Source organism: Haplochromis burtoni, unplaced genomic scaffold (genome assembly GCF_018398535.1).
Source record: "Haplochromis burtoni strain Fernald_Lab_line unplaced genomic scaffold, NCSU_Asbu1 Contig_379, whole genome shotgun sequence".
Classification (NCBI taxonomy): domain Eukaryota; kingdom Metazoa; phylum Chordata; class Actinopteri; order Cichliformes; family Cichlidae; genus Haplochromis; species Haplochromis burtoni.
In genome coordinates this window covers 350,291-371,282 of record NW_024582740.1, presented here as the reverse complement: position 1 = coordinate 371,282, position 20,992 = coordinate 350,291, and the positions used below count along the sequence as shown (strand labels likewise).

Below are 20,992 nucleotides of genomic sequence, written 5' to 3'. Positions count from 1 at the left end.
GAATACAGAAGACCTTCTTGACCTTCATCTAAGAAAAGGCGTTGTAGCTGGTTGGACTTGCTAAGCCTTGAAAATAAGAAACATCTCTCTTTTTTCAGCACTGAACAAAACAGAACATTGGTGTATTCAGTCCATTTGCATTGCACAGAAAGTTTTTGGATGAAGCACAGCACCCCCACTTCCCTTCCTTTAGGGCTTTTCCAATCTTCATGTAATAACATTTTGCTAGTAAACACACAAGTGCAAGTAGAAAGAAAAGTTGAGTCTGGACTTAAACATGTGGAAAATAATCAGTTAGAACAAACGTGAGTCAGGCTGTTCATAAGGAAATAGGATATTAGGAGATCAAGCCATTTTCAGTGTATTTATGGATATGCTGGGAAACTGCATACAGTAAAGGAGAGCTGCAGAGAGGAGTGAGTGCTGAGAGGTGCTAAGCAAAGAGAGGAAAGAGACAAACTTGAGGGGGTCGAGTACACCAACTGTGACTTTCTGCAGGAGGTGAGGGATCCTGGGTGGAGGAACTCGTAGTAAAGCAGGAGGGGCTTTCTCTGAGGCAGAGGCTCACTAACACACAACCTGGCTCATTTTTTATGTATAGATTTATGAAAGGCAACATCAAGCTTCACCGCTGGCAAGTATGTTCCCCAAAGAAATAGAAGTAAAGACGGAACCAGAACAGCACAAACTTTAAAATGATCTCCAGTGTGGCCATTTCCATCTTTAATCAAAAGCAAAGACACCTTAGGCTGATTTCTATAACGCAGATATCACATTGTGTTTCACCTGCTCTTTATCAGCTTTTAACTTTTTCTAATTATGAGTCCTACTTACTGTCACTCCCTGGGTCTCACGTCGCCAGATCATTTACATAAGTGTGAAAACTTTGCATGCCTTCATCAGGCACCGTTCTTCGACGTTATCACATACTTAAAACGCAAACTTTGATGAGCTAATTCACAAATAATATGCTATATAATAATATGGAAAATATATATTCACTGGCCATTTCATTAAATATGTTTGTTCAAGTGCTCTTTAACACATATGTAATCAAACCTGACCGCTTTGAGCTGAAAGGAGGATGACGCTACTTCAAATAGCCACTTGTTACAACCAAAGTATGCAGAACAGCATCTCTGAACACACAACACATCCAACCTTGAAGCAGATGTGGTACAGCGGCAGAAGACCACATCCAGTGCCACTTTCATCAGCTAAGAACAGGGCATTGAGGCTATAATTGGCACAAGCTCACCAAAATTGGACAATACAAGACTGAAAATCGTTGCCAGGTCTGATAACTCTTGATTTCAGCTACATCATGGGTCAGAATTTAGTGTGAGCACCCTTCCAGTCTACCTGAGTATTGTTACTGACATGTCCATCCCTTTATGGCCACAGTGTACCCATCTTTTGATGGCTGCTTCCAGCTCAAGCTGGTTAACCTCAAGCAGGTTTCTGTATTTCATTTGAGTTCAGTGAACTCAAATGGCCTCTACAGTCATCAGATCTCAATCCTGTAGACTGAAATCTGATGACTCCTTTGTGATGTGGTCGCTGAATGTACTTTTAAATGCACCTGGAGTTGGCAAAAAAATGACCAGAATATAGTCAGTGTTTAAGACGTAATATTAAAAAGCCATAGAGTCACAGTGGGATGAAGTGAAGAGCAAAGAAGGAGAGAAGAAAAAATAAAATCAAGCAGTTACATAAATATTCACATCACCAGGAAAGCAGCGGTAGCGGGGAAGAGCTTATAAGAGGCAATCCACAGAAAAATCCACAATCATAAATATTTTGATTAAAAAGACAGCAAGCGATTTATCAAATACAGCCATAAAGTCAACAGTGTGAGGATCTATCAGCATGTAAGTCTGAAAAACACAAATAAATGAAGACACAGTGGCAACGTGAAAAGGAAGAGAAAAAGAGACAGGGTTAGGCGGAGAGGACTGCTGGCTTTCTAGGCTATTTAAAAATCAGTCTTCAGTTTTCAGACCCTTCTTCTGTGGAACCAGCTCCCAGTTTGGATTTGGGAGACCGACACCCTCTCTACTTTTAAGACTAGACTTAAAACTTTTCTTTTTGATAAAGCTTATAGTTAGGGCTGGATCAGGTGACCCTGAATCCTCCCTTAGGCCTAGGCTGCTGGACGCTTCCCATGATGCACTGAGTGTTTCGTCTGCACTCATCTGTCTTCACTCTATATGTGTTTATGCAAGACTCTGCATTTAAACATTAATTATTATTAATCTCTGACTATTCTATAGCATGTCTTTAGCCTTGTGTCCTCCCCTCTAAACCAAATAGTCACAGCAGATGGCTGGCCCTTCCTGAGCTTGTTCTGCCATAGGTTCCTTCCTGTTAAAAAGGAGTTTTTCTTTCCCGCTGTTACCAAGTTCTTGCTCATAAGGCGGTCATCTGATTATTGTAGGCTCTGGAGAGACTGTTGTTGTGATTTGGTGATATATAAATAGAATTGAATTAAATAAGAGTGGAACCAATATTTATAAAGGGTGAAAGTTGATACAAGATGGTGGAGGAAGAATGAAGAAGGAGTACAGAGAGGGACAGGAGGGCCTTTAACACAGGGGAAACTACAAATAAGTGTTACATACCTTTATCTTCCAGCTTTCTCATGGCCTAAGATAAGCTCCCTCTAGCTACAGGGACACACCTGCCACAGTTGGCTGAGGTCCACCTCACGTTCCTGGCTTTTATACCCACTGGAGTGTCTCCTCTCAGGAGAGGCCTGCACTCCTGGTGGGTACAAAACCCATACAGAGCACGTGTGTTTTGCTCTCCAAGTAGAATATCCGATGGCGAGATTAAGTTTTATCTAACCCTCATTCCACACTCAATACATACTACTGTGAGGTTAAGCACTGTTACAGTCCTAAAAGGTGTATTCAGAGTTATAGCAAACAGCTTAAAACAATGAATTGAAAGTTTTTGCAAAGGACATCTAGAACAGTGTACCTAGAGCACTTTATGTGCACTCATGTTAATGGGAAAGCTGCTAATCTCAAATTAAATGAGGTCATATCTCTAAAACATACGAGCTAATTTCAACAAATATTTAATCTATAGTAGTACCAAAACTTCCACTGTATGTGATCATCCTGATCATATTTGATCTACAGGTACCACTTGTTTTTAAGTTTTATTATATTCAAGTACAAATAAAAATGTATTTTAGTCCACTGGATAAAATGGTCCAGAGTTGAACATATCCAGCTACCTCTTTGTTATTAAACCCCTCCTCCTGCTGCAATTTACATCAGTGATCATAGACTGGAGCATATCACTGTGATGAAGCTAACATGATGTGCTAGTTTGAGACATATATCTGCAAGAGATTTCAGTTTGCTCATGTGAAAGAGGAGTCTTTCACAGAAAGGTTAGACATGGAGTTCCACAGGGCTCTTAACTCGGCCCAATATATATTACCTTGTTAATGTATCTTCTCTATCATAGAGACTTCTCCCATATTAGTTTCTCTTCACTGCTTGCATTTAAAATCAAATGGAATTTGAAACCCACCCACCCAGCTATTTTTGCATTTATAGAGAACTGAAGTTACTACATTTAGAGTATATATATATATATATATACTATATATATATATATATATATATATATATATATATATATATATATATATAAAATACGAGAGAGAGAGAGAGAGAGACAAATAAGAGATAGGAAAAACACCCAGCACGCCCCTGCGGGCGGTTTATCCTTCAAGCTCGGGTCCTCTACCAGAGGCCTGGGAGCTTGAGGGTCCTGCGCAGTATCTTAGCTGTTCCCAGGACTGCGCTCTTCTGGACAGAGATCTCCGATGTTGTTCCCGGGATCTGCTGGAGCCACTCGCCTAGCTTGGGAGTCACCGCACCTAGTGCTCCGATTACCACGGGGACCACCGTTACCTTCACCCTCCACATCCTCTCGAGCTCTTCTCTTAGCTCGGTCATTCTCCACCACCTTTGGGGACGTTTCCCATTTTGACCTCGGGACTTCCTGGTTATACTCGGCACCGATGTTCCTGTACACTATGCCGGCCACTTGGTTGTGGCGTTCCATGTATGCCTTGCCTGCTAGCATCTTGCACCCTGCTGTTATGTGCTGGATTGTCTCTGGGGCATCTTTACACAGCCTGCACCTGGGGTCTTGCCTGGTGTGATAGACCCCAGCCTCTATGGCTTTTGTGCTCAGAGCTTGTTCCTTTGCTGCCATGATTAGTGCCTCTGTGCTGTCCTTCAGTCCAGCTTTGTCCAGCCACTGGTAGGATTTCTGGATATCAACCACCTCCGCTATCTGCCGGTGGTACATACCGTGCAGGGGCCTGTCCTCATATATATATATATATACGAGGACATACACACACATATAAGTCTCTGCTTCCTAATATAGATTAGGAAGTAGAGACTTCTCCCATATTAGTTTCTCTTCACTGGTTGCATTTAAAATCAAATGGAATTTGAAATCCATTGTTGTTGTTGTTGTTTTAAAAATCTACAACACACAGAATCATGTGATCAAAACTGGGAATGGGATGCAGAGCCTTCAGCTATCAGGTAACTGTTCTTTTTGATAAAGCTTTTTATTAGGCCTAGCTCAGGTGAATTTACTGGGGTAAATAGTATATAAACAATACAGCATGTTATTAACTTTGTGTATTATTTCCTCTGTAGTTTCCTCTTTTCCCTCGCTGTCCTCTTATCCTTTGCCTTTCTTGCAGGCATCTCTTGTTTTAGTGATATCTGTTTCTTATGTTTGATTGCTGAACCCACCAGTTTTATAGTCTATCGTTTCTCCCTAAGTGGTCTAGGAAAATTGCCACCCTGTGTATGGGTTTGCTATGTAAGGCCCTCTGATTCAAATTCATTCTTAGATTTAGTTTACAAACACATTTAACTTTCTTTAATAAAAGGCCAAACGTCCTGTCTCTGAAGCTCCATAAGTGAGATGCTTCAACTCCTATTGTAAGTTGCTTATCTGGAGTCATGTGTATGTAGGTAGTTGACAGCACTGAGCATCCTTCAATAGAATTATGCAGACAGGAAGCACAAACACATATGAAAAGATGCATGCGTGTGTACGTTCCCAAAACCTTGAAAATGGTCCGCTGTGTGCATTCCAGCTATTTACCAAACATGAACACACACACATACACACACACAGCTGCCAGCCATGTAGGCCAGCTCATAATGTGTTCCATCTCAACACGCTTCATTTGCAGTTAATGCTGCAAGGCAGAGAGACAGAGATATGAAGAGAAAAAAAGAGAGAGAGGGAGAGAAAGAGATGCAGCAAAGGACAGAGAGGGAGATAAATATCAGTGGCTCTTGGTATAGATACATAGCTAGAAAGCTCAGAATATGCAGTGACATTAAGCAAGACACACAATTTTATTACACACGACTGTGTTCTGGTAGCATTGATTTTAATGGAGGAACATGGCTGAATCTTGAATTTTGTATTTGCCTCCTTACACCTTTCCTCCCCTTCCTCTCCTCCTCTTCTCTTTTGCCCGACTCCCCTGCACCTCTCTCTCATCCCATCTCTTTTCAGTAACAAGAGGATTAGTGGGAGACGAGCCGATGTCAGCTGAGGCTGTGGGGAGAGTGGGAGGCACGGGAAAGGGGAGGTGAAGAGGAGAGGAGGGTGAATGAAAGGCGGTATCGAACGCTGACCTGTTTTGGGCTGATAAGCGCCGACTGCTTTGTGCTAAAGCCACTGGCTTTAATTTGGGGGCCGCAACATTTGGAATTAATTATCATACATACTCCAGCACTGCTGTGGCTTACTGTGTACACTGGCTATTACATCCACTCCAATACAAACTTTATACAGCTTATGTGCTGGAACTTGCTGTTACACAGGAATCTGACTTGCTTTATAAAAAACATTTGCATAAAATACAGCTGCACTACAGCGTTAGTGTAAAGTTAACAGAGGGACGTGAGGTAAAGTATATTTTCTGTTCTGGCTGTGGGCTAAGGCAACAGGAAAACACTATTCTTGACCATTAAAATGTATGTAGCCTATTATACTGCATAATCAGGGAAATGTTCTTTACACAGTATCATTTGTTTTCAATGTCAGAGCTAAGTTTTTCACCTAGCTCCATATCAAAACTTGAAATTAGCAAACATGATTCTTGTCCTCCAATAAATGATTACAACACTGACGGCCACTTTATTAGGTACAAGTTGCTGGTCCTGGGTTGGAGCCCTTTTTGTTTTACAGCCTTAATTCTCTGTGGCACAGATTCAACAAGGTGCTGGAAAAATTCCTCAGAGATGTTGCTCCATATTGGCACGACAGCATCACACAGTTGCTGCAGATTTGTCTGCTGTACATCCATGATGTGAATCTCAAATGTACTGTATTGGGATCTGGTGATTGTGGAGGTTATTTGAGTACAGTGAACTCATCGTCATGTTGAAGAAACCAGATTATTTGGGCTCTGTGAGTTTTGTGCATTATCCTGCTGGAAGCAGCCATCAGATGTTGGCTATAAAGGTTTGGACATGATCATCAATACTTAGATTGTGGTGTTTTAATAATTTTCAGAAAATATTCCCCACATCGTTACACCAGCAGCAGCAGCAGCAGCAGCAGCAGACTGAACCGTTGATACAAGGCAGGATGGATCCATGTTTTCAACCTTTTAATCCTAACATCTAAATGTTGTAGTTGAAATTGAAATGAACCACATCAGACAACATTTTTCCAATTTTCTATTATCCAGTTTCGTTGAAACCTCACTCTCCTCAGTTAGAGGAAATGTGTGCTGAGAGATGCTCTTCTGCAAACCTTGGCTGTAACAAGTGGTTATTTGAATTACTGTTGCCTTGCTATGAGCCTGCTGACATCAACAAGACATTTTCACTCAGACAACTGATGCTTCTTTGGACCATTCTCTGTAAAACCTCGAGATGTTTTTGTGGGAAAATCTCAGCAGATCAGCCAGTTCTGTCCATGTCTATATACCTAAATACACTGCGTTGCTGCCTTGTGATTGGCTGTTTAATCATTTGTGTTAACAGGTAGTTGACCAAGTGACCAAAGACCTGAAGAAGTGGTTGGTGACTATAAATTTACACTATAAAGAAAGGGCTGTAAAGATGCATGACATTTTGTAAAGTAAACCTGTGATTCAAGAATATGGATAAAAAGTGTTTAAACTTACTTTATCATGCAGCATTTTCCAATTTTAGTTTATTCAGTTTTGAGTCTAATTCTGCTGCTTGAATCAGCTCAATAACACATCCAAGCAAAATTATGGTGCAACAAGTTCCTAGCAAAGGTTTGTCTTTGTGGAGCCTTAACATTTGTTTTAACAATTCAATCAAACTTATAATCAGTCTTTGCATATGTGTTAATTATAGTCTTTTATTTTTTTTTAAGTGTTTATGTGCACTTGTCTAATGTCCTTGTTAATTTTTTTTACAAGTCTTATATAAAAAAAACCCAACAACTCACAATTAATAAAATATCTTTTGCTTTCATTCTTTAAAATAAATAAATAAAAGAATGTTCAGTGAGTCACGGTCCTCTTATTCATCAGTCCGACACGATTCAGTGAGAGGTTACTGTTGTCCTGTATAGTAAGTTAAAAATTTGTTTTATTAGATTTATTCATGCTTATAGCCCTGCATGGCCTCTATCTTTAAACCAAAAATGTATTGCACCTCACAGAGAACATGGCCTCAAAAGACCCCGTGTACGTGTAACCTGTTAATTAAGAAGCATCAGTAGTGCTGGTAGAAGAATTAGACTCGGAGAAAACGCTGTTTTGATTATTTAAGCTACACTCCAGCTTCATATGGATAGACGCTAGAGTGGAATCACTCTTCTTATCTAACTCAGCAGGGAAACGAGTCTAAGTATTTCCATAAATGTCAAACTATTTATCATTTTGGGGAAAACAACATTACAAATGTGTTTATGTAGAGGAAGCATTGATTTAAAAAAAATTAAGGACATTCTGTGATAAAATGTCAACAAGAGTCACAGAGCCGATGGCTGCTGCCTGAGCCAAAGTACTTTAACATCAGCGTATAAATGTGGAACTGTACGTGTGCAAAATAAATCAGGTTAACTGCTGAAGCTGTAGACGTTTATACCTGTATGTTGTAAATTGCTACATACAGACGTGACGCTGTGTTCCCGGGTAATTTGGAAGGCATTTGCCTTTTTTTGGAGACTGCTTCAAAAGTAGATGTATTACTGACAATAAAAAATACCTTTCTTTTGATACTCTCATATGTATGGGCTCAAAATGTGGTCATAAATATTTTGTACTTGTAAATCAGGATTTGTATGTGTAAAAAGAATTTGTGTGTGCGTAAAAAAGATTTGTGTGTGGACTTAGCCAAAAAACCCCTGCAAGTTACAAGTACAAATTTTGACCCTATTTTTCTTCATTTCATCTGATTGGTCAATGTCATGTCAATCACAAATGTAACAATCCAATCAGAGAACAGATGGGTTTGGCTGTCGGAGGGGCGCTTTTTTTTAAACTGGGTTTTGGGTTTTGAACAGGGTTTTCTTTGGCTAAGTCCACACACAAATCTTTTTTTACACACACACAAATTCTTTTTACACATACAAATCCTGATTTACAAGTACAAAATATTTATGACCACATTTTGAGCCCATACATATACAGTATTTTATGCATATCTGAGGTCGGGTGAAAGCCTCATCACGTTCGTTTAACACTAAAAAGCAGCTGTTGTTACCATGGAACACCGGTCACATGTTCCGTGCTCGATCTAGCAAAAACTAGAACCGATGTAGATGATTCATTGATGTTTCTCACAGGACATCGGGCATCTTTTTCACCATTCTCATTAACCGTTAAGCCTAACTAGCCTGATTTTACTCTTCATTCTTGGATTTTGAAGCTTCACTGGGTTTATGAACAGCCAGAAGCATTCCTGGTGCTGTATTTGTTTTCCCATCACACTCTAGCACAGGTCAGACATGGTTCACAAACTCTGCATCTAGCCGGTCTCCACACTTGTTGACACTGAAATGGACTAAGAGAAATAAACGGTGCACGATACAGTTATTAAAAGTAAATGTGCAGGAGCAGCAGCTGCTTGACTACAGTGGATTGCGAGCAGCTTTAGAGGCGGTGAGAAGCGGCTGAGTGGCTCAGCAGGGCTGTGTATATGTAGGCCGTGTTCTGCATGTTATTTCCTTGAAGTCATCAGACCTACGCTCCCCCATCAGGAAAAGGCTCTTATGATAAGTGGCAGCCATGAAATATGCACAGCCTGTCGTAGCCGCCTGCATCGCTTCGTGGAGCCTCGCTTCGCTTCCTTGTCCCCTCCCTCCGTCTTATTCTCCCAGCCACTGTCCCTTCTTAATGCTTTTTTCTTCTTGCCTCCCTTCATTGTTGTTCAATGCCGCCCTCTCCTTTTCATCTTATATTGTTTCTCTTTTCCAATTGCTCAGCAAAACCCCCGTCTGTCAGCCCTCATCACTCTAATCTCTCTGTCTTCTTACCTCCTTTGCTCTCTCTCACTGTCCTCCATCCCGTCATTCTGTTTTAAAATCAAATCAGTTCGGTCTCCACGGACAGAAACGGAGCGTGCGTTTGTGTGAGAATGACACGAATAAAGAGCAAGTAAATGAGGGGCTGAAATAAAAAATATGAAAGCATGGAGCCACGGAGCCACAGACAGTTCCTGCAGCAGATTAAAACGTACACAGTGCACTCGAAAACACACTAAACATCTTGTAATGCGTCATTGAAATTCTTTATTTTGGGTATGTCGGCTTTTCTTGAAAAACAAGCAAAAAAAAAAGAAAAAAGAAAAAAGAATGGCACATGGAAAGCATTTTTAAAGCATTTTTTTCTTTCCTTTTTTCAGTATATACCTATGCTCATACATAACGTTAATAACAGTAGCTGGAATCACACAGTCTTTGAAGCACTGCTGACACAGAAACATGGATCATCCTAATATGTTAAATATATATCATATCTAACTAATAAAAAAGGTAAAAAAAAAGTTGTTTTTTTCATGCACAGTCCTTTTTTGCTTCTCCTTCAGCAGGAAGGAATCATCGAAACAGACACAAATCCTGGAGCAAGACTTCTCTTCCCCTCCATGTATAATTATATGTATATATCAGTTTTTAACAGTAATATATATGTTTCATTATATATATTTCTATATTTGCTGTTGCTGTTAGATTTCAGTGGCTGAAATAAATACTGACAATGGAGGTTCGACATAGAAAGTAGACACAGGCGACATCGAGTCATAAAACACATTTTCATTCACACTCAAGAAAAAAACGATAGAAAACTGAAATGTTCTCCCCTGCTGAACTCAGCATTTAAACTCAAAAGACATCCAAACGAGACCGCTTTAATCAAAAGCCAAATTACGGTATATTATAGGCCTCTGTCTCTGCTCGCATCTGATTGGATTAGAGGGACCGTGTGTTAAAGTATTCTGCGACAAAATGATGATGATAAAAAATCTTAGCGATGTCAGTTTCCTGCTAACCCTTCCTCACCTTAGACACAACCTTTACTCTATCTGTAGGCGACAGGGCTCTTTTATTTCTACCATTTTTAAAAAAAAGTAATTAATTAAGAAAATTACAATCATTGAAGAAGCCCAGAGTATGTGCAACTATAGCTAAATCAGACATTACTGTGAGTATAGCTGTCACATATGATTAATTTACTGTTATCTTTTAAAGCTTCTTAGCATCACTGATAGCTGCCACTCATTCAAGTGAATTTACTGTATGATAGCATTTCTACGCAGTGCACAAACCTCTACAATCTGCTAGCATCGCTTGTTTGGACTGAAGCCGACAGGATAATTGCAATCTATCACCTAATCCCAGTATAAATGATGAACCCCTAAACCTAAGCAAACATCCAGGTGTGCCAAATAATTTTCACAAAAGGGAATTATATTTGAATAGGATAATTATACTGGATCTAAACATTCCTGCAGTTGCTTTTTTGGCTATCAAATAATAAGTGGATCTGCAAGTAAATGGTACCTCCTGCACCAAGACTTTAAATATTTTGGTGGGGACATAGAGGATATATTCTACCCAATCTCAAGTAAGGTCAATTAAAAAAAACACCTTGATATTTTCTCCTAAACTCATTTTAAAGAGTTACGTTTGATGGCAATAACAATAATTAACATTTAAACTATGCATTATAAAGATCCCATTCAACTCTGATCAAGTGGATGCCTGAAGACCTCCAACTGCCACCAGAATAAAAACCATCAGCTGCAGATATACAAGAAGAAAGTTACTGAACCAGAGTGTTAACGCACCAACTTTGCAGACAAACAAACCCCCCCAACGACCTCCTCCACTGTCCCTCTTTAATAAGTGGCTAGAGTCAAAGAGACACAAAGCCTGAGCTGAACAGACGTACTGCTAACCTCACCACCTCAATATGTAAATCACTAACAGGATTATTGCTTGCTAGGGAAAACAAAAGAGAAAACACAGAGTTTTCTACTTCAGCAGGCCTACTGTAACATTACCTTCTGTCCCAGTTATTCTTATGGCAAACACAGACAGCAAATCACAGTGGGTTAAACCTCAACTCCTACTTCTAGATAAGTAGACCAAAAACCCAGGAAAGCCTGATATATTGTTCTGATTTTCTGTTTCTCTGTCCTTAAAGAAACTTTTCATAGGCTAAGTGACTTTTAAAGGTGCTCAAGGACTTAAACATGCATTTTGACAGCAGAGACCTGGGCCCACTTTTGACTTTCAGACAAGAAATCCTAAACTGCAAATCAGATGTGTGTTTGAGGTGGTGCTTTCCAAGGCCTACAGAGGTGGAATTTGGCATCACTGTTCATCCAAACTAAAATTTTTGGACTTTCTAAAGCCCTAGCCGCACAGACCTAGAGACCAACCTGTGACCCCTAGCATCAACCACTTGATGAGCGGATACTAGTGGATACCAGTAGATATGAGTGGATACTCGTCAACTGGTTGATGCTAGAGATTGATTGATGCACTGCTATGTGAACTTGATCTAAAAGAGGTATACGATGATGCTGCACCAAAAACCTTCTTGGGATTGCGTTGCTCACCTTTAAAACTTTTCTTCAAACTCTCACCAACTGAAGCAGTGAAACCATGAGAAGTGCAATGCAAAACTAGAAAGGCCAAACTGTCTCCAGTTTGTGGCAAATTTACTTCAAGTTTTACTGCCAGTCAGAAAGTAGTTGGAGACTGATTGCAGAGAAGCCAGTGTCTTCTTTGCAAACTGTGGGTGACTGTGGCAATCAAGGATCAAGTTTTTGGTGTAGCACCCTCTTTGTGACCAATTTCACCTACCAACTGTTACCAGTCCTAGTGACCAGAGGTTGCGAGAGGTTGCCAACTGGTCTCTAAAGGGTTTGGATCACTCTTGTGACTAGAAAGAGATGTACCTTTTTGACTGCTAGTAAAACATTTTATTCTAATTTCTTTCCTAAAATGCAAATAGATTTTTCTATTCTGCCTCTACCACATTAATACTGCTCGATTTAAAGAGGGCTGCCGACATTTACCACGCTAACAAAAGTAAAAGGTTGTATAGACAGTACTTGTTCCCTAACACAAAACACGCTTATACCGACACACACACACACACACACACACACACACACACACACACACACACACACACACACACACACACACACACACACACACTGTAAACAAATGGTCAGATATTGGAATCATGCTTTTATAAAACACAAAGAAATAACTGCTAGTCTTTTTCATCGCTTAAATACTGCTTAACAGACATCAGATCAGAGTACAAGAAATGGCATTATCTATTTGTCTGACTCAAACCCTCGGTAAAGACTACATTTCCCAACAGCATTTTTTATGGACAGAAATTACATGCAATCTGATATTTGTGATACAAACCTGAAAACTCACAGTATTAATTATTAAAATAATACTCCATGAGCAAATATGCTAAAATGCAGTTGGGAGATAAGGTCCAGGGCTACTCCTGATATAGAAACTCATGCATGCATGTCAAGCATTCCAGTTTATAGGTATAAACACACAGACACTATTATTAATATAAGCCCACTAAGAAGCACACTAAAATTATAGGCTTATCAAAATGCACTGGAAAAGCTGAGGAATGGGTAAAAGAAAAGCTAAATCACATTTCCCACCTGAATAAAAGTTAGAAAATGGAGTGCCAAAGCTATGTTACACAGGACGTCTCGCGGTTGTTTAGTTGTGAAATCCTATAGTTAGATTGTAAAAGTTTTAGTAAATGCATTTATTAAAATATAATCACCCTTTTAGTCACACCCTAACTGTGCTACATGAAATCCAATTATTTTGGTCCCTCGGTTTCGAAATCCATGATTTATGAACTTTAAAAGATCCTAATTAATTTCTAATCCTTTATCTGATTGCGCATGCTAAATTAAACCCAAACTCTTTGTTCACACTGCAAGCAACACAATTTGAAAATCACCCAAGATGCAAAAAAAGACAGATTTAGAAAGCACGTCAGATGCTTCTTGGTATGTACTGTGTCATGCACGCTATTGTTCTAAACTGGTTTAGAACGATCATCCGCAACACTTAAACCACCGACAGCAGAAATGAATAACACACCAGCAGCTTTTGACTTTGCAGCATAATGCTGCAAAACGTCTTCAGGAATGCTTTTAAAGAGCTCAAGGTCTTAACTTCCAAATTCCCCAGATCTAACTTACACGATCTGCTGCTGACATCTTGGTGCTCGATATCACAGGACATCTCAGGGACTCTTGTGTGTCTGCAATGAGTCAGAGCTGTTCTGGTGATATGAGAGGGATTTAGGCAATAAAAGCCAGGTGGTTTTAATGTTGCGGATGATTGATGTATAGTAATAACCCTCTCAGTGCTAAGAAAAGGCTAACTGCATACTGTATGCTGCACTGTACTAAGTTACAGCTGTGATTTGATTGTGTTTAATCGTGACAAATTTGTATAAATGCATTTATCCAAAGCTCTCAATGAAATCTGTAATTAAATCGTGCTACAGCACACGAAATCAAGCTTTTAAATCTCAAGAAGGGGCCAACAAATTATCCAAGCTGCAACAGTGTGAACAATGTGTGTTCTTCTCATAAAACCTTACTTTGTCTGTCAGTTTAATGACACAAGCATCAGAAATCATCAGAAATTTAAGGAAGTTTTGACTGTCAGTTTAACGACACAAGCATCAGAAATCATCAGAAATTTAAGATGGCACGTTTGCGCATGCGTGCGTGTATCTCAGGGTTAGGTAGGGACTGATCCTGAAGAAACAGTTGTGTATGTTTGCGTGTGTGTCCATGTGTCCATGCGTGAGCTGTAATCAAGCCTGCTCGGTGGCAGTGGTGGCAGCAGCATTTCCTGTGAACTCTGGGTTGATAAAGGAGAATCCCTGGAACTCGTCTTGGTCCAGATTCTGAATCACTTCCTCATCGGGAGGGGTCAGCACCGGCGGGTGGCGTGTGAAAAAACGGTCAAAGTTTTCGGCATCTCGTCCACACTGTTAAGGGAGGGAGGGCGGGGAGGGATGGAGTACAAGGCAGGGGGGGATTTGGGAAGGGGAAGAGTGGGAATGGATAGGAGTGGATGGATCAAAGTTGGGTGGGGGGTAGAAGGAGAGGAAAACAAAAGAAGGGGGGATGGCAGGTTGAACCAGGGTGTGAGATGACATCACTTTGAACAAGGTTTCAAATATCAGAACAAGTGGCAGTACTTGGGGTGCGCTTGATTTAACTCTCCATTAGTCATGCATAAAATGCCATTTTTTAATTAGAAGTGAAAAAAGAAAAGAGTAAATCACTTCTTGGAGAAGATAAATGAAGCACGCCTCAGGTATGCTTTCCCTTTTTCAAATATTTGAAGCATTTTCAACTCAAACTTCCAAACAAGGTTACTGAAGTCTCAAACAGCCTATGGAAGTGCACTACACCGAACTGGTGACCATGCAAGCATTAATGCATGGCGTGTGGACTTTTCCCCTTTATTTGGCAAAAACAAACAAACGAACAGATTTTTCTGCTTTCTTTTAAGGACAGCGGTTGCAAAACTTGGATTTAAATGGATTTCTAAACAGCCGCACTAGAAAAGGCTTAAAGCCACAAGATAATTATTGGTGTAATTGTGGGTTAATTATATGCTGCAGCCGTGGAGACCTGCAGAGATTTGATAGACCAAATCAGATCATCAGGACTGGGGAAAAAGGCTCTGGATTTTTGCTTAGGGAATGTGCAGTTTGCCAAAAATAATTTACTAACCTTCACAATATCCTACATGTGACACTTAACTGAAACCCTTGACATGTGGCTTTCATGATCCAATCTGAGTCTCGGCAACAGTGAGCACTTACAAAGACGTAACTGGTGCCAGAGTGAAATCATCTCCTCTACGTAGTGTCCAATTTACATCAGATGGAATCTGTTTTCTCGTCCTTTTCCTTCCTCTGACCATTGGGAAGCCAAATCAAGCTTATATACCCTTGAGATGTGTTCCCATCTAAGTACATAAAACTGGTTATTAACTTGAAAACTATATTTTTCCCGGCAGTATCCCTCACAGGGACGGTGGGCTGAGCTACTTCCTGCCCCCTCCCCCATCTCCATCACTGCACTGAGCTTTAATTAACACAACAAGGATTCAGTGTCCTCTGACAACATCACCCAGAGGAAAACTACAAACTCATTAAATCTCTGCAACTCCAAAAAAACCTAATGAAATTAAGCCAAAGTGTTTATAGTTTGGGGAAATAATGTGAAATGAGAAATACGCCAGGGTCAGTAGTATTTGCAGCTAATTACTCACATTTGTTTAACCTGTTTGGGGAGGCAGATGGGAAAAATCAGCCGAGAAGGGAAATAAAATGAGTGCCACAAAGTTTAGAAGTTTATGGAAAGTCAAAGAGCCACAACCCGAGGGACACCATGGAGGTAACGGGGTTCATTTTGGGAATTGTCCGTTTAGAAGAAAAAAAAAAACTGGACAAAAGTATTAGTTACTATATTATTTAGAAGTTGTAATAGTTTAAACTGTATACTACTGTGAGATTTTTGTAGTGCACTCCAGGTTTCATTTGAGACTTCCCACAGAGCATGCAAATAAATATATACGAAAAAACCGTGAACATAGAGGACAAATAAAACGTGTAGATGAAAGGACAGATGGCTTGATGGATGGAGTAGTGGGAAGATGGATGGATGGATGGATAATATCTTTGTGAGGATGATGGAGAAAAAGACAGACACTGGGTTGCTGAAAAGACAGATGAGTGGAAACACGGCACAGCGATACAGTAACTACCAAACAAAATGGTATTTGGAACATTTTTTTAGATGTCAGGTGGATGAAGGAGGCAGCCAGTCAGTCTGTCTGTTGGATGATCGGTCAGTCATTCATTAATTCATCAGCTCCTGTTTGTCAGCTAATTCATTAAAGCATCAGTAGCACATAAAGCCACAAACTGACAAAAATCAACAAAATATTAACAAATTAATTCCTGATCAAACCAATAAGGCCTATTGGAATCAAATATCCTCCAGAAACAACAACCCACAGCAAAACAGCCTCAAAGAAACAAACTTACTATAAATGTTTGTCTGTCTCCTACAAATTATTTTTCCATGCTATTATTTCCTCATTAAAACGCCTCCTTTTCACATTTTTTTAATGCAAAATAAGCATAAGAATTTTGTTTATTATGAATAAAGCAAACAATGTGTTGCATAAGGAAAATGTAAAAGATAATCATAATACTAATGATTAGTATTATGAGTTATATTGTAAATAAAACATCCAGTACTGTACGGAAGTTTTGAGTAACCCCTCATTTCTTAACATTTAAACTCAGAGGAATTGTTTTTTCTCTTGTCTTTTTTTTAAGTGGTCCTGAGAAAGAGTTCTCCAGGTTTTCTGAAGTTTTAAACGTTTTTCTTTGGCTGCTTTTTCCCTAATTTTCAGTTGAGTTCTTGTTTCTAACCATTTTCTGAGAATTTCTTTTTTTGATAGACCACTGAATACTGGCCTATGAATCATTCAAGCATAAAAACTACTCAACTTAAGAATCAGTCTTTTGTCTACTCAGACAAAGAAACAGTTTTAATTTGTATTTTAGGCACTTTCCTGTTAGTAGCCTGTTAGAAAAACACATCATTCAGCATCAATGACCAAGATAAAGCAGTTTGAAGGGCATCAAACAGTATTTTTGCACCAGCAAGGTCAATTCCAAAAAGCTATCGGTCAAAAACTTGGCATTTCTGGGTGGAAATAGTCTTGGTGGAAGAGTGGGTGACAAGAAGCGATTCTTAAGGAAGGGAAACAGGGAGAAAAGGCTGTGATATGTTAAATTACACAAGAACTGGACTGAAAGTTAGTGGCAACAGATCTTATGGAGTGATGAATCCAAATTTGAGATTTTTGGTTCAAAGAGTGAGCATCTGCATCTGTAAAACATGGAGGAGGCTCTGGTTTGGTGCCTAATTTCAGCCAGTGATGTTGGGGATCTTGTCAAAATTGAATTATGAACATAAAAAACTACCATCTGGAAAGCGTGTGATTGGAAATGATTTCATTCTTTTGCTTAACAGTGATCCCAAAAACTATCAGTCATGGATTGGCCTCCCCAGAGCCCAGACCTCGACATGATCGAAGCAGTGTGAGATCATCTTGGCAGAGAATAGAAGAAAAGGCAGCCAACATCCAAAGAAGAGCTTTGAATGTCCTTCAAGAAGTCTGGAGAACTCTTCCTAAAGACTACTGACAAGAAAGCTGCCTAAGAGAGTTAAAACTGTTTTGTTTATAGATTGTAACTTTTAGAGCTCTGCACGGTGAAGCTCCCCAGTATATCTCTGACCTGTTGAAACCTCATGCTTCATCCCGAGCATTTAGGTCTTCAAGTCAGAGGCTACTGGTGGCCCCACGTACTAGGTTTAAAACACGCTAGACTCTACTGACTCCTTTAAAAAGCAGCTGAAGACATTTTTATACAAACGGGCTTTTAATTAATTTTAACTTGTATGTCTGATCTTATTGTGAAGCACTTTGTGATTTTTATCTGTGAAATGTGCTATATAAATAAATTTTACTTACTTACTTACTTATATGGGGGGTAGCTCAAGACTTTTACACAGTACTGTACAAAAGATTAAACTCTTATGAGTTAAAGATAAAATAATTCAAGTTTCAGGGAATTTGTTTTGTTTTTCTTTTTGCTGCACATCTTCGTGGTGATAAGGCTTTTAGTGAGAAATAAAAGGAGAGCCTCCTTAAAATAACACAGAGACAAAACCCATCACAGGTTACTGAAAGAAATCTGGCAACATAGCACCATAAAAGATCAAAGAACTGCCTTCAGATGCTAAACCGAGCTAAGCTTTGATGTGGCGTAAACGCAATGGTTCCAAACCTATTTATTATTGCCACTCAAAGGCAGTAAGAGAGAAAACAGCAAGTGACGGGGCAGGGGTGAGAAAGATACAAGATGTTGGAGAGACGAGATCAAACAGAACAAAGAGAGAGATGAAGAGAAAGGGAGAAAAAGTAGCGATGAGAAGAGCTCAGACAACAGACGGTGTGACTCTGCATAAACATGTCTAAGTCTTAAAAAAAAAAAAGCCAGATCCTAATGGAGACCTCTACCACACGAGAACGTACACATGTCCTGAATAAAGAGACACACTGCAGTATTACTGGTCCAACACACACGCATGCACACACACCGCAGGCTGCAGGAAAAGCTCAACTCTGAAAAACTCTTTAGCAGCACTGTAGCCTCAGGCTGCGTGGCTGGGGTTTGTGTGAGTATTAGATGACATCATTCTGACTCGGCTCATGATCAAACTTGTTTTGTCGTAAGTTAAAAAAAAAGAAGAAGTCTAACAACGAACAACACAAACACATTTGCTCTGTACGGACTTATTATCCCCTGGAGGTTTAGTCTAAACTCAGGCTAACCTCAGAGAAACCAAACGCTCTTTTATTTCAACGGCACCAAACTGTAGCTGCCAATTTTCTGCATGTGCATCCAAAAGTGCAGTCAATGTCCAGTATATTTTCATCTAGCCCACGTTCATCACTGAGCCTCTTTTAGTGTTTTCGCCATCAACATCCCCGGCATTGTTATCATCACCGACGCTGCCCTCATCGCCACACATCCTTCAGCATCACTGTCAACATCATGAGCATCATTTCGAGACTTACCTGTGTGCATTGTCCCAAATTAAAGGAAAGGAAAGAGACAGAAACATCACATTGATAGTGAAAAGATGAGTAAGCCAAGAGAAAGGTAGTTGTTGAAAGAAAATAGGAAGGAGAAGGAAATTAGAATAAAAGAAGAGAAGAGAGAGTTTTTATTATGAGTTTAACCTCTAATGAATTAAACTCCACGTCTCTACTCCGGTCGCAGAGTATTTTGCGCACTTATTATTGTGCGTCTTGTGACTTGGACATGCTTATCTGCAGTCATGTCGGGTTTGGCGGGGACGGACTTACAGCTCTCGGTTTGAAGGGTGGTTGCACCTCCTTGTTCTCCAGTTTCTCCCAGTCCATGTAGCGGAAGAAGCTGTGCTCTCTGATGTCTCTCTCCCCCTCTGGACCACAGCCCAGGCGTTTCGCTGGATGCTTTGTCATCAGCTGTGCAGACATGGAGAAGAGAAACGATTACTGTGTGTCCACCTTGCTTTTTTTTTGTTTGTTTTTTTTAAGTGAATGCTTATTCATCTTTCTACCTTTCTGGTAGTCTTGACACTGCAAAAAAAGCTAGTAGCCACATTAGCATCTCTGTGAGGCTGCATTTTCATGCATCTGTGCTGTGAAGTAAACCTTACATTTACAATACTAACATATTGATGTTTAGCAAATATGATGTTTACCACGCTCACCGTCATAGTTTCAGAGAATAGTGCATTGTAATTGCTAACTGGCACTAGATTTAAGCTATAACTGAGAAAATAAAGTCAAGGCCAAGAGACAAGTTGATGTCTCCCTGGCAACTTTTGATAACTAATGAAAAATCTGTGGTTCCTGATTGGTTGGTTTAAGTTGCCGGCTGCAGCGTAGGTGAAATCAGTCTAAAAGAGGGTTTTTCACCAAAAACCTCCTTCCCACATAGCAAAATTGGTATGGCCCGGATCTGGCCCACACAATGTGGTTACACATGGTCCACATACCGCAAAGAATGACGGCCCTTTGGTGGCCCAGATCAAGTTTGCCAGTGGTAATCCGCACATGGGCCAGCACAAGGCCAGTTGCAGACACACCAGTGGTCTTGTGGTGGTCCAGAACAGTTTCATGTCTGGCCGGAACATAATAGTGCAAAAGACAAAACTCTTTAGACTGATTCTTATACAGCGCTTTTCTACTCCCCACATTACTCAAAGTCCTCTACATGCCACATTCACACACTACCTCTAAACTGAGTGCTTCCTAACTACATTCATACTCTTGACAGGCAAACTGGAGGTGCCAGGGATCGAACCACTAACCTTCCGATCAGTAGGTGACCTGCTCTACCGCCTGAGCTACAGCCACCCAGTGGTAAACATGAGTAAACCCTCACTAAGTTTTGGATAAAGTGTACACTCACAAACCTGCATTTGAAACATTGGCCACCATAGCAGTATAGTATTGCAACGTGGCATGTGGGTCTTCTAACTAAAATAGGAAAATAGGAACATAAATAGTGCCATCATTGCCAGACCTGGCCCACATCTGGTTGACATACACCCTGCCATGACACCAGTCACTCAGAAGTGCCAGCTTGATGCCGGATCCAGGGAAGACCTGTTTTCTATGGGCCTGGGCCACATACACCAAACCACAATTGGGCCAGATATGGCATGCCATAGCATAAACATTGACATCATTGCCAGACCTGACATACATCTGGTTGACATACACCCTGCCATGACATAGGGTCAGTCAGAAGTGCCAACTTGATGCC

The 20,992-nt window shown here is 40.1% G+C and overlaps 1 protein-coding gene across 2 annotated transcripts in view; it reads right to left on the bottom strand.

The window, feature by feature from the left end:
• Nucleotides 1-20,992, bottom strand: part of prkcbb (protein kinase C, beta b) — a 103,241-nt gene that overhangs the window by 4,633 nt on the left and 77,616 nt on the right. The window contains exons 16-17 of one of the 2 annotated variants that reach the window (XM_014340507.2): nt 19,543-19,683; nt 14,241-14,563 (exon numbers count right to left, since the gene is read on the bottom strand). In XM_014340507.2, the coding sequence (XP_014195993.1) occupies nt 14,387-14,563; nt 19,543-19,683 (318 nt within the window). In that variant the 3' untranslated portion in view covers nt 14,241-14,386. Of the gene's footprint in view, nt 1-14,240; nt 14,564-19,542; nt 19,684-20,992 lie in introns of those variants that run through there. The other variant, XM_005943606.3, reaches the window with a different exon arrangement.